This window comes from Hippoglossus stenolepis, chromosome 9 (genome assembly GCF_022539355.2).
Source record: "Hippoglossus stenolepis isolate QCI-W04-F060 chromosome 9, HSTE1.2, whole genome shotgun sequence".
Lineage (NCBI taxonomy): Eukaryota > Metazoa > Chordata > Actinopteri > Pleuronectiformes > Pleuronectidae > Hippoglossus > Hippoglossus stenolepis.
Window position 1 is genome coordinate 19,652,399 of NC_061491.1, and position 12,551 is coordinate 19,664,949.

A 12,551-nucleotide genomic window follows, 5' to 3' on the forward strand; every position below is an offset into this window, starting at 1 on the left:
ATCTGCTAAAGGTGTTAGACGTGTTGAAGCCACTTTCACTTTATGTTTGTGTTAAAATAAGATCCCACTGATGGTAAAACCATTCATCTGCAAGTGCAGAGGACGTGTAGCTCCCCCACATCGATGGTCTGCACAGGAGGAAAACTTTCTTGGCTACATATAACCTGCTATTAGGAAAGTAGTAACACTGACATCTCAATTCTGAGCTCTTCATTTGATGTCAGGGAGATTTTGAAACTTTGAAATTAAAAGGCGTCATTATGTGTTTGCTCCATTAAATTGCGAAGCACCTCAGGTGAGGAAAGTCCCAGCTCTGATCAAGGTAAACAACTTTTCATTTTAGCTGCAGGTGAAGGAATATACACAACACACCTCATGGAAATTCCCAGAGATGTAGAGCCGCGACGTTGCATTAAATTGCACCAGTACTTTAAACATTTTTTTACAAGAAGACGTTCTGATGACTGGTTGTATTTTAACCAGTTTTGTGTTTCTCCTGACTTGTGCTGTAGTTCCACTGTGTTCACTGTGACATTATCAGTAACAACATCTGCTCCATAGAAATATTGTGGGCTTTTTGATAAGCTGCAGGTTGTCATCACCCATAAGAAATACTCCAGCTCTTCATCTGTGTGTGTGTGTGTGTGTGTGTGTGTGTGTGTGTGTGTGTGTGTGTGTGTGTGTGTGTGTGTGTGTGTGTGTGTGTGTGTGTGTGTGTGTGTGTGCGTGCTCGTAAACACTAACCTTGTCAGGACTAGTGGACATCATGGGGACCGAAGCCTCCTTCTACTGAGGTCATTTCTGAGGGCCTTGTGTGTGTGTGTGTGTTTGTACAGCTGTCTTTGTGAGGACCAGTTGAGCATATAACCAACGGAGTGAGGACATTTTGGGAAAGTAAGGACATTTTGACCGGTCCTCACTTTGTGACCCCCCCCCTTTAATGGACTGTTTGGGGGTTAAGACTTGGTTTTAGGGTTAGGGTTATAATTAGGTTTAGGTTAGGTTAAGGGTTAGGGTTAGGCATTTAGTTTGGATGGTTAGGGTTAGGGTAAGGGGCTAGGGAATGTATTATGTCAATGAAGGTCCTCACTAAGATAGCTGTACAAACGTTTGTGTGTGTGTGTCTGTGTCTCCTGGCTGCAAACTACAGTGATCAGAACTGTGAAACTTTGCATTTTGTGCCCTCTGGTGGTCATATTAAAAGTTACCACCATCATAGGAGAATTTGTCTTGGGAGACAGTGAACATGGATATATTTTAACAAATCATCATATATAGGCTATCAACTGGATTTTTGTGTAAAACAAACTGTATAGACTCTCCAGTGATCTAAGGGTAATAGGTGATTTGTGCTGTTTATCAAAGGAGAATCTAGATTTAAGGTGATATAAATGTATTTATTTAATCACAGCTGTAATTAAAATAAATAAATACAGATATAACTTGTTACACAGTCATTAAAAACCAATAGAACTGACTTGACATGACAATACTACATTGAATGTAGGCCTACAGTACTTCCATGGTGTCTGGAAACTAAATTGTCCCCCTTTTGTCCCTGAGATCTTTGTTGACATTTAGATTGATGGCTCCAGCGTCATGTTTCTGTGATAAACAAACAGTCTCGGGTCACATAGTACATAATAAAGGGAAAAGGAGTCCAGGAAAACAAGGGTCATTGTCATCAGTCTGTTTATTGGCGTAGTTTAGATCTTTCACATTGTAAAAAAAAAAACATAAATTCACTTTTTTTTTTTTCTGATTTACTGTTGTCACCATGTTGGAGCTGATGCCAAGTGTAATAAACACACAGCAGAAGAATAAATGCGTGGTAATGTCAGTATTCCAGCATAAGGCAAACACACTTGTGCATGTGTGCATAAGGTTTTCACTGTTTGTCTTTTCACAACATGTGTTTGTTTCAGATTCGCACTTGCTTCACAATCAGGTAACAGCTATCAGATATTTTCCAAATGGCTTTGGCCCTGAACCCCTTTCGCTGACATCGTCATTATTGTTTTATCTTATTTCTTTCACAGTTTTATTTTGATGTAATTGTATTCGGTGTGTATACTTATAATTGTTTTGCAGCGTTAATCTCTGTGTTTTTATAGTTGCCCATTACGGCTGTTATTGTTATCATTACAGAATCATGCTGTGTAGCCAAATCTCTGCTTAATGACAGTTTTATCTTTTACAAGTTTAGTTTCCAAGAAAAATGGTGCAAAAGATATCCATCAATCTTAGGGAAGGTTATTTTAAACAAAATATTTCAACCCCATGAAAAAATACAGGAGGACATTCAGAGATTTCCTGTCAATACGGAGAGACATGAAACAAAATCACATATTTTATATGTTCAGTTACTGTCTCCGTCAACATCACATGAGCTGAGTAAATACTTTTATTCATACGTGTTGATGACCTTCCTTTTTTCAAACATTCAGTCTGCGCACGTATCATCTGAGCCCAGGGTCACTCTGACCTCCCCTCTCTTTCACAAGCCACCTTTCCTGCAGCCTGCACTATCTCTCAGGGGAGGATCGTTCATCACGGCTGTCTAAACAGCCTGGTCACCCCGTGATTAGTGACTCTTTCAGGTCAAACATGTCGCTGGCACGCACTAACTTAAATAGCTGTATCTGTGCGTCTGCTCCTGCATGTGTGCGTGCACGGGTATGGGGAGGGTCGTGCATGCTTTAAACACTGTACATCATCCTGTAAGCAGCAGGCCATCAAACCCAGGTCTCCAGTGCATTCCCCCATTTCTCAGGTAGAAACTCATCAGTTCACTTCCAGCTCCGACTGGTTTTGTGGAAATCAGAACTGTGACTGACACTGTAGAAAAGTCGTCTGCTGGCGCACTCATCCGATCGACTGTTTCCTCCATCTCAGAGGGGGAGAGGGATGCTAATGACAGTAACAGGTGCGTCTGTGTGTGTATGTGTGTGTCTTACAACATGGTGTGTGTGTGTGTGTGGGGGAATAACAGAATTTAACATTTCCAGGCTCCAGACTCATTATCACCCATATTCAAGATTTATGACTATGGGAAACTGGGTACACACACACCAAAACCTGTCAGCGTCACTGATTAGCCACATGCGTTGAGTCAAGGTCATTGTTTTTATTTAGATTTTAAAGACATTTGAACAAATGTAACTAATCTAAATACAGTATTAAAACATCCCTAGACGGAGCCTTGAGTCCTCCTGCACAGGCTGCAGGTTCGATTCCGACCCGGCCCTTTGCTGTGTGTCTTCCCTGCTCTCTTTCCCCATTTCACACTTACTATTCAATCATTAAAGAATATATGCTCCGAAAAATATCTAACCTATCTTAAAGCTTTTTATATACAGTCTATGGTGCAGAATGGAATTAGAAAACTCTGCGATCATCCCCCCTGGTTTATCCGCAATGAAGCCATTGTACGTGCGTCCATGATCAACCAAAATATTTCCCACCACTTTTATAGTGACAATTTAGATGTTCGCAGCTGACATTGGACGAGAGGCTGGACACGTCACCAGCGTATCACACAGCCGACTTATAGAGACAAATAACACTTTACACAAACATTCACACCTACACTTCTGGAGTAAAAACCCACACAGACACGAGGATAACATGCAAACTCCACAAAGAAAAACCTGCGGCCAAGCTGGGATTCATATTAAATCATTATATAGTTTATTGCACCAATATAACTGTCCAAAGATGTATTGAGAGTATCAACTGTGGCCTGTGGGGTTTATAAAAGTAAAGATTTGATATCTGACGTTGGTGTGGTTGGTGAATAAAATCACCGTCAGCAGCTACAGTTACAGTACAACTTATATTTCCTATATACAACCTTATTTACCTTTACACTGAAATATAAGAATGGAAATATACACAAATACACAGAGGGACATGCAGGTAAAAAATGGGGAAAAAAAGATTCTATTTATGTCAACTTTTCAATAAAATGGAGCAGATGAATGGGCCAAAAATAACTAATAAAGATGAAATATAATTTTGGGACATCACTGCCACAGAGTTGACTCATTGTGGACATGATGTCTTTAAATGACAATAAATTCAAGAGACACAAAAAAATGAATCATTTATCAAATTTCATTTGTTTAGCCCGTTTTCACAAATAACAATTTGTCCTTATAGAGCTTAACAAGGTGCGACCTCTGTCCTTAACCCTCGACTAGTGTGAGGAAAAACGACCATATTTTATAGGGGACAAAATGTAGAACCCTCAGAGAGAGGTGGTGATGACCCCTCTCCATGCAGGACGGACAGAAGAGCAAAATACATTAAATAGATGAAAACAAAAACTACATACAAAAAACAAACGATTCATAAATGTGCTTTCCTGAGGGTGGTTTACCAACCATGTAACAAACGCTAAAAACAGAATAAATATCACATCGGTGGCTAGAATTCCTTTTGATATTACTTTTACAAGTTAGACCATTCATCGCTTTGTTCAAGAAACCGAAACGATGATTTGTAGAGACCAGTTTCACATTTATATTTTAAGATATTTGAGCCAAATTACTTTAAGTGAGTCTTCCTGTTTATTATTTTTTTTTTTTTTCAAAAGTTGCACTTGATGCAGGGATGGAGAGTTTCTTCTTCACATAGTCCTGCAGGCTGTGTAACATGGACTCTGCATAGAGAACCTTGAGAGGAACAGACTGCAGAATCCAGCCCTGTATGCACACACACATACACACACACACACACACACACACACACACACACACACACACACACACCCACACACACACAGAGGGACGGATCAGTCCCTTGTCATTTAATACTTAACATTATGAGATGATTGTAATTGAGTTGTACCATGAGTGTGTGACAGACGCTGCCGTGTGTTTTGTCTCCAGCTCTCAGGTATCGCAGGGAGCTTTTTACGAAGTCTTCCGGCGACGGCGTCACTATGTTGGTTTGTTGGTAAGCGGCCATCCGAGTGGAGACCCCGAACGGAGCGACCGCCTGAGGAAGTAAGAAAGAAAGAGAGGAAGTTGTGAGAAGGGTTTATCCCCTCATCCCTCCTTAGTTTGATTTAAAGTCGCAATAACAATCAAAGTACCTGTATTATAATCCCCTTATCTTTGTATTCAGCTTGAAGACCTTGAGAAACTCTCTCCACAAACACCTACAGGAACATGAGTTATAACATGAGAGATCATACAACATGATCTAATGAGTTTAAGGATGAGCTGTTGATATCAAACTCACCTTGGACGCAGCATACAGGGTATACAGGGGGAAAGGGATGCAAGCAACTCCAGATGAAATATTCACAATCAGCCCTTTTCCTCTGTGGTGGCAAAAACAGGGTGAAACCATTGAAACTCAATGTTAATCAGCGTGTTATGTTTTCATTGTACTACACATTACATCTAATGAAGAAAACATGGGAAGGAAACCTGTTGGCCATGCCTGGAAGGATTATTCTGCACATCTGGAGACAAAAGAAGACATGTTCAGAGGGTTGGGAGGAATACACAGCAGTGTGACTATCATATATATATATATTATTATACTGATGGCCTGATGGAGGTGTGAGGACTGAGACATTGCTAATAAAGAGGAAATGATGGACAGTGTGCAATATTCTTTGTTTTGATCCTTCATCTCTGTCACTGAGACTGTACAAGTACAACTGTTTAGAAATTGCAATTTAGAGTTCATTTGTTTGAAATAAGCTAAATAAATTATGTTCTCTTACCTTGGCCATTGTCTTCACATTGCAGTTTATCACCTTGGTAATTGTCTGAAAGCACAGATACATATGAGACCCTTTAAGTAAACTACTGTATCTTTGTTGATAATGAAGGGACAGAAAATGCTTCAGGTTGAGGAAGAAAAAAGTGTGATTGTATGTAAGAACCATTGAAAATGAACATTTAGGTGAGGAAATCTGATGTGAAACTGGGTGCTGGTTTAAGTTATGTACAATGCAAATCGCGATGTAATGGAAGTTGTGTAAATGTAAATAACCTGTAGGTTCGTGGTTGACAGTTTCTCAAAGAGTTTTACAGCTCTGGTTTGGAGCTTTCTATGATTTGGCTCTGGTTTGTTTGTCTTGTGCATGTGCACGTGGACGAGCATGCACGTGGCGGATTAGATGCACAGTCCTTTCAATGGTTTCACACTGTTCCACTGATGCAGGCAGCAGAAACATGCCAAGATATGCAGCAATGCTCCAGCAGAGACGGGGGAGGGAGGCTGCTGGCAATCGAACACAAATGTAAACCAGGCTTTCTTTAAAATAGGGAAATTGTCTGTGCATTCAGTGCATTTGTTACAGCTCGAGGATCCACACCTCACATTGTGATGAGTAACACTGAATTTAAACATATTTCTCTGTTGTTACTGATACCTTAAAGTGTAACTGCAGAGGCAGCACTGACCTGATCCAGATCTGCACACTCCAGGAATTTGCTGGGGATGAAGGTGGGCAACATGCCGACATTATTGACTGAGGAAAAAGGAAAGGCATAATTTGTGATGACCGTTTTCTTTCATTTGAGTTATATGTGTGCAATTAATAAATTAATAAAATTTCATTATGTGGAAAAATAGAAAATACGACCAACTTAAAACCCCGATGTTGAGATCCTCAAGTTGATCCTTAATTTCACCGAAGACATTTTCCTTTGTGAAGTCCGTCACTATCACTTTCACCCTCTGACCTGTTTTATCAGCTGGGAAGAACGAAAAGGTAATATATTAGTAATATTGGAATAATTAGTTGTAATTATGTTCTTTTACAGCAGATCTAACAGACAGGTAAAAGTAGAATGCAAGTATTTACCTATTTCCTTTGCTACTTGGTCCAATGTTACTTTGGTTCTGCTCATGATAACCACGTTCATTCCTCGCTCAGCCAGCTGAGGGATGATACAGTGCAGTGGTGAATAAAAAAGTACAATGTGCAAAATGTATCATCAAAAAACATCAGCTAATCTATCTATCTATCTATCTAGCTTCAGATACAGACTTTGTTGCCTTGGTTTTTAATTTAATGTATTTAATTCAATCTAATACACATAAATGCTGTTGTGTATAACAAGTGCTTTCTATTTGAAAATTAATTAACTTTTTTGCCTTCTACTTATGTTTTAAGCATAGAAATGGTTTTCATTCATAAAAATAAAAGCAGTGTTACTTTATTTAAACTCTCACTTACTGCAAATGCGTACGCTCTCCCTATTCCTTCTGAAGCACCGGTCACCACTGAAACAAGAATGCAGGGATTAGTCTTTTAAAGATCCAGTGTGTAAGATTTAGATGAAAAGGATCTATTGACAGAAATTGAATATAAAATAATCCTAGTGATGTTTTCACTAGTGTGTTTCATCTAAGTTGTATGAATTGTTGTTTTCTTTACCCTAGAATGGGCTCTTTATATTTAAATACTTTATATTTACAGTGGGAGTGGGTCCTCTCTATGGAGGCCGCCATGTTTTTTTTACAGTAGCCCAGACTGGACAAACTAAACAGCTTTTGAGTTTTTATGACAACTGAAGGCTACCACAGGTTCTCCTTAATGTTTGAAAGGGGAGGGTGGGGTGAGGGGTATTAAGCTGCAACATGCAACTTCACCACAAGATGTCACTAAATTCTACACACTGAACCTTTAATCGATTTCCACCACTTGTCATATTGTCCTGTAGTTTCCATTCTAAACACCGGAGGCACTGTGAATACGAGCCGCACAACCTAATCTCTCTTCCTCTGCTGCTGCACAGAGGAAGAGCATTTTGTGTTTGTATTTACCCAAACCCAACCCATCCTGTTCAGACAGTGTGTACTAACACAGCATGTTCCCCACTTCTGATAAAGAATCCGCTGAGAACAAACGGGAACTTTTTGTTTCTGAGCGCTCACTTCTCTCCTATCTCCTCCTCGACTCGAGATACAAACATCACAGGCTCATATTTAGTTAGTGATAGGCGTCTGTTTTGAACTGAGCCTGATCCAGGGTGGAGATTTAAATGAGTAGAAGACTTTAAATGGGATGGGATGCATTGGTTTAAAATTATGTCATCATGGGAGTGAGAGAATGAGTCTGACAGCACAATGCAAGAAGAGGTTTTGCCCTCAGTTGAATAAACAATCAGAAAGCTCAAATGTGTATAAACTACTGTGTTTCTTAGAAAGTGAATACATCATCAGATGACAATACTTTATGGGATGTTTATCCCAGCTGACATTGGGCTGGAGGCGGCGTCACCCTGGAAGGGTCACCAGCTCATTGCAGGGCTGACATACAGAGACAAACAACCATTCACAGTCACACTCACTCTTATGCTCAATTAAGAGCTTCCAATCAACCCAATCCCAATTTGCATGTCTTTGGACTGGGGGAGGAAGCGGGAGTACCCGGAGAAAAAACATCCAGACACAGGGAGACTACTAATCTAGAGTCTTAAATTAACCTAACCCTGATCTGCATGCTTGGATTGTGGGAGGAAGCCAGAGAAAACCCAGGCAGACAAAGGAAGAACATGTAGACTCCACCCACAGCACCCAGCCAAACCAGGATCTGACCCATGAATCTTCCTGCTGTGAGACAACAGTGTGAATCACTTGACTATTGTTCCGTCCAAGGTGATAGATGATATGTTATTTTGCAGGGGCGTTGCAACAAGATGGGCAAAGCAGGCAATTGGTGAGAGGGGGCTGCAGAGAAGTAGAAGATCTAGAATATCTAAATGTGTGTATGATGGGCCTGGTATGTTGCATTTAAACGTTCCTACTTTACTGGTATTTATGTGTATCACAGTTTGCACTTTGTTTATCATTTTAATAGGAAAAGAATAGTTTGAAGATTGGAATGATGTGGTTTGTTATCATGTGTTTCTTTTGGGGGGTGGTTTGGTTTGGTTCGATGTAGGGCCCCCCAGGTGCCTGTTGCATGGGGCCCCTAAAGTCCCTGGACACACTCCTGTTTATTTATAAGGATTAGGTCTTGCACACCCCTCTTGCCACACTTACATTTTATGAGATTCGACAAAGAAAAATATACTGACCCCTCTTTCCAGCCTGGCTTTTTAACCTTGTGTGTCTTTTGGTTCTTTTACTTCCTGTCATTGTCTGGTTTCCTACGTCTGTGCCCACTTATCTTGTGTATTTAACCTCTGTCCTCTCATCGTCAGTTTGTCTGCTCAGCTTGAATTAGCTCTGTAATTCAGTAACTTGGATATTATTACCCTGCTGGTCTTCTCATAAAATACATATGGGTGAGAAAGACCCTTGCTATAGTTTTTAAATGCTCTTGTTTACAACGTTTCACAGCTAATATCACAGGAAATACATTTTCAAGTAGGTGGTTGCTCCAGTCTCAGTTTGGGTGAATTAAATAAAAAAAACAATTACAGAATAATAGCCCTTTTCCTTTATGAGTTCAGTGACCTTAAATGCCTCTGGAAGCATTTCTTCAAAGAGGAGGGGATCGTGACACAATGACACAGATTCCTATTGGTCAGTCAGTGTGACAATGTTACACAACCACAGACCTGATTACTTTTTCTTATATAAAATACACACACTGCTTGTTTCGTTTTATTTTGATTGCTCTATTTTATATCCCAGAAGTTGCTTTTAGTTTGTGTTTTTTCAACACAGTTAATTTTGTTTTAGTGCATCATAACTGCCAGTGAGATATTAAAGTATTAAAGTACTGAGGAAAACATGAGTCAGAATCTTTTTTTTGGTACGAAGAGCCATTTGTTTCTCACTGTCATAATTGTCCAGACGGCACCTTGTGCCAGAATGATATTTTCCTTGTTCTCATGCAGTTACTATGTTGACTGAGCTTCTTCAGGCAATTGCTTCCACAGGGAATAAAACATTTGTTTAAACCAAAGTAAATAGTGGTTGGCACTGTTGTTCTCAGCAATAAGGTTATCGGTTCGATTCCTGGATCAGCCAGGGTCTTTCTGTGTGAGTTTGCATGGTCTCCCCGTGTCTGGATGGTCATTCTCCGGGTACTCCCGCTTCCTCCCACAGTTCAAAGACTTGCAAATCAGGATTGGGTTGATTAGAAGCTCTGAATCAACCATAGGTGTGAGTGTGGCTGTGAATGGTTGTTTGTCTCTGTTGGACTTGTGATACGCCTGCAACCTGCTCAGGGTTTACCCCGCCTCGTGCCCAATGTCCGCTGGGATCGGCTCCAGTTCCTCCTGAGACCCTTAAAGAATAAGCAGTATAGATAATGGAATAATGGATGGAAGCACAATCAATTTATTATCAATAAGTATCTTGACCAAATGGCACTATCAGTATTCAGTACTCACATGTATCAAAACAATCATAATGACTGAAATATGCAAGTTGTATTGTTTTATGGTTTTATATTTAAAAAACATATAGGATCAACATTATCATAAATACAATGTCTGATTAATAATGAATTAATATTCCTGGCACATGTACTCATGCACTGTCATAAACATAAAGTGCTGACAATCACACAGGCACGTAACTGTAAACATTCACTTCCCATGTATGTGTCATCATCGACCAATACAACACGTCTGAGGCCACTTGAGACCGAAAAGACCTAAGTTTGAAGGAGACGGGGGAAAAAACTCATGCAAATGTGGTTATAATTGTTGGGAGAGAAAATTAATGCAGAGGGAAGGGGTTGATGCAGCCCAGAACATAGTGTTCTGATGGCTGTTTTTCCCCATGCTGGAATGGAATCAAAGTGGGCTTTGGGGAAGAAAGGAAAGATCAGCCCAGTATTCTGTGTTTTTTATGAGGCTTCTTTTAGCACTGTGGGAGACTGAACAACCTCTTCAGGAGATGCCAGAGGAAATCTGGTAAGTTGATGAGACTGCTGTGGGACCTGCAGAGGAATGTTTCATTGTGATTACTTGGAGGCGGTCCGAGGGCTGAGGGCCGGGCCAGAGCCCTCACTTGCATTTAGGAAAAAAATTATTGAGATATCTCTCCAGTTTATAGAAAGGTTAAAAGTTCGACTCCCTGTGCCATCTTATCATCCTGCATCTTAAAATGTTTTAGTTAGGCAGGGCGGTTTTCTATTTGTCATTGATGACACCAGTTTGACTTGTTTGACCCTTGTCATACAATTATTATAATTAAACCATAAACACAACAGCAATTCACATTTTGTGAATAAACTCAGATGTAATGTTCTGTTACATTAATTACACTTTTTCTTTATATAATAATGTTTTTACTGGACCAACGATCTCGTGCTACATCCCTGTCAGTGAGTGAGTGCGTGAGTGCGTGACACACTTTCCAAGATATCTCAGCAAATAATCGGATTAGAGACACAATTTAAAGCCTATGTTGATCATAAGATGTCACATGATGAGCACCATCATAAAGAAATCACACAGATGTCAGAAAATGACATCATCAGCATAATTTAAAAAAAGTATTTATCCACACATCTCTGCTAAAACATGACCTGAAGCATATATAGATGAAAGAATATGATCATATCGGTAGGAATGACGTTATCATGATGTCAATAAAAGCCCGAAAATGACATACAGTGTAGTGATGCATTCAATTTTGCAACCAATAAAATTAGAGAGACATTCTACAGCTATTTAGATTAACCAATCATTTGTCATCATATGATATAAATGATGTTACGATCATGTCACTATGAACAGGTATTATCACAATACAAGAAGTTAGCATTGCCTGACTGGGGTATGAACAGTGTGTGTGCAGGGTGTTTACTGCATAACAGACTGTATAAACTGATTCAACCAATCCTACTGGACTTTGTAACTAAGTTAGTGTGGTTTCAATCATCAAACCATCCCATGAGCCATTGTGTTGTTTTATGAGTGCAGTGCAAACAGTGTAGAGTTGACTTTTCCAATGATGCAGTGTGTTGTACAAAAACTTATGCTGTATATCCCATCTGTCTTCACATTTATTTATTCACCACAGTATAACCCACTGACTGTAGGTCTGACAAACAGCCCACACACACACACACACACACACACACACACACACACACACACACACACACACACACACACACACACACACACACACACACACACACACACACACACACACACACACACAGAGCTCACCTGCCCACTCTCCCATTGAGGTAAAGAATGTCTTTGACAGTGGAAACCATAGTTTTGGAAAAAGCATCCTGCTGGAAAACAGCAGTTTCACTCCATAGTAAACGACAACTGCTGCACCGAGAGAAATGAAAAACAGCTCAGATAAATCCATGACGTCGGGAATGATAAACTCCTGCTTTGAACCTCTCTGTGTTTGTGTCTGCTCTGTGTCTGAGAAAGTTTCTGGTCCAGTGATCCACTAAAAGTACGCAATGACAGAAAGAGGGAATGACCCTGCAAAAGGACACTCCCATTTCAAAAGCAGCAGCCTCTCACCCTTCCTCTGCTGAACATGCAAACACACCCACAAATACCACATGTTGGTATTTAATTATATCACAATGATGATTAGCTCCTGAGGTTCCACAGTAAACATGATAACTTTCTGCTTGAACAATAATC

At 40.0% G+C, this 12,551-nt stretch overlaps 1 protein-coding gene across 1 annotated transcript; it reads right to left on the reverse strand.

Annotated features, from left to right (window-relative positions):
- Nucleotides 1–3,112: 3,112 nt before the first annotated feature.
- On the reverse strand, nucleotides 3,113–12,342 carry hsd17b3 (hydroxysteroid (17-beta) dehydrogenase 3). Its single transcript, XM_035166916.2, has 11 exons — nucleotides 12,111–12,342; nucleotides 7,205–7,251; nucleotides 6,830–6,905; nucleotides 6,612–6,719; nucleotides 6,426–6,493; nucleotides 5,741–5,785; nucleotides 5,439–5,473; nucleotides 5,248–5,329; nucleotides 5,099–5,164; nucleotides 4,852–5,001; nucleotides 3,113–4,706 (listed from the first exon to the last, which is right to left on the reverse strand). Exons 1-11 carry the CDS (start codon nucleotides 12,259–12,261, stop codon nucleotides 4,575–4,577), a joined length of 960 nt encoding a protein of 319 aa, XP_035022807.2. The 5' UTR covers nucleotides 12,262–12,342; the 3' UTR covers nucleotides 3,113–4,574.
- Nucleotides 12,343–12,551: the final 209 nt, after the last annotated feature.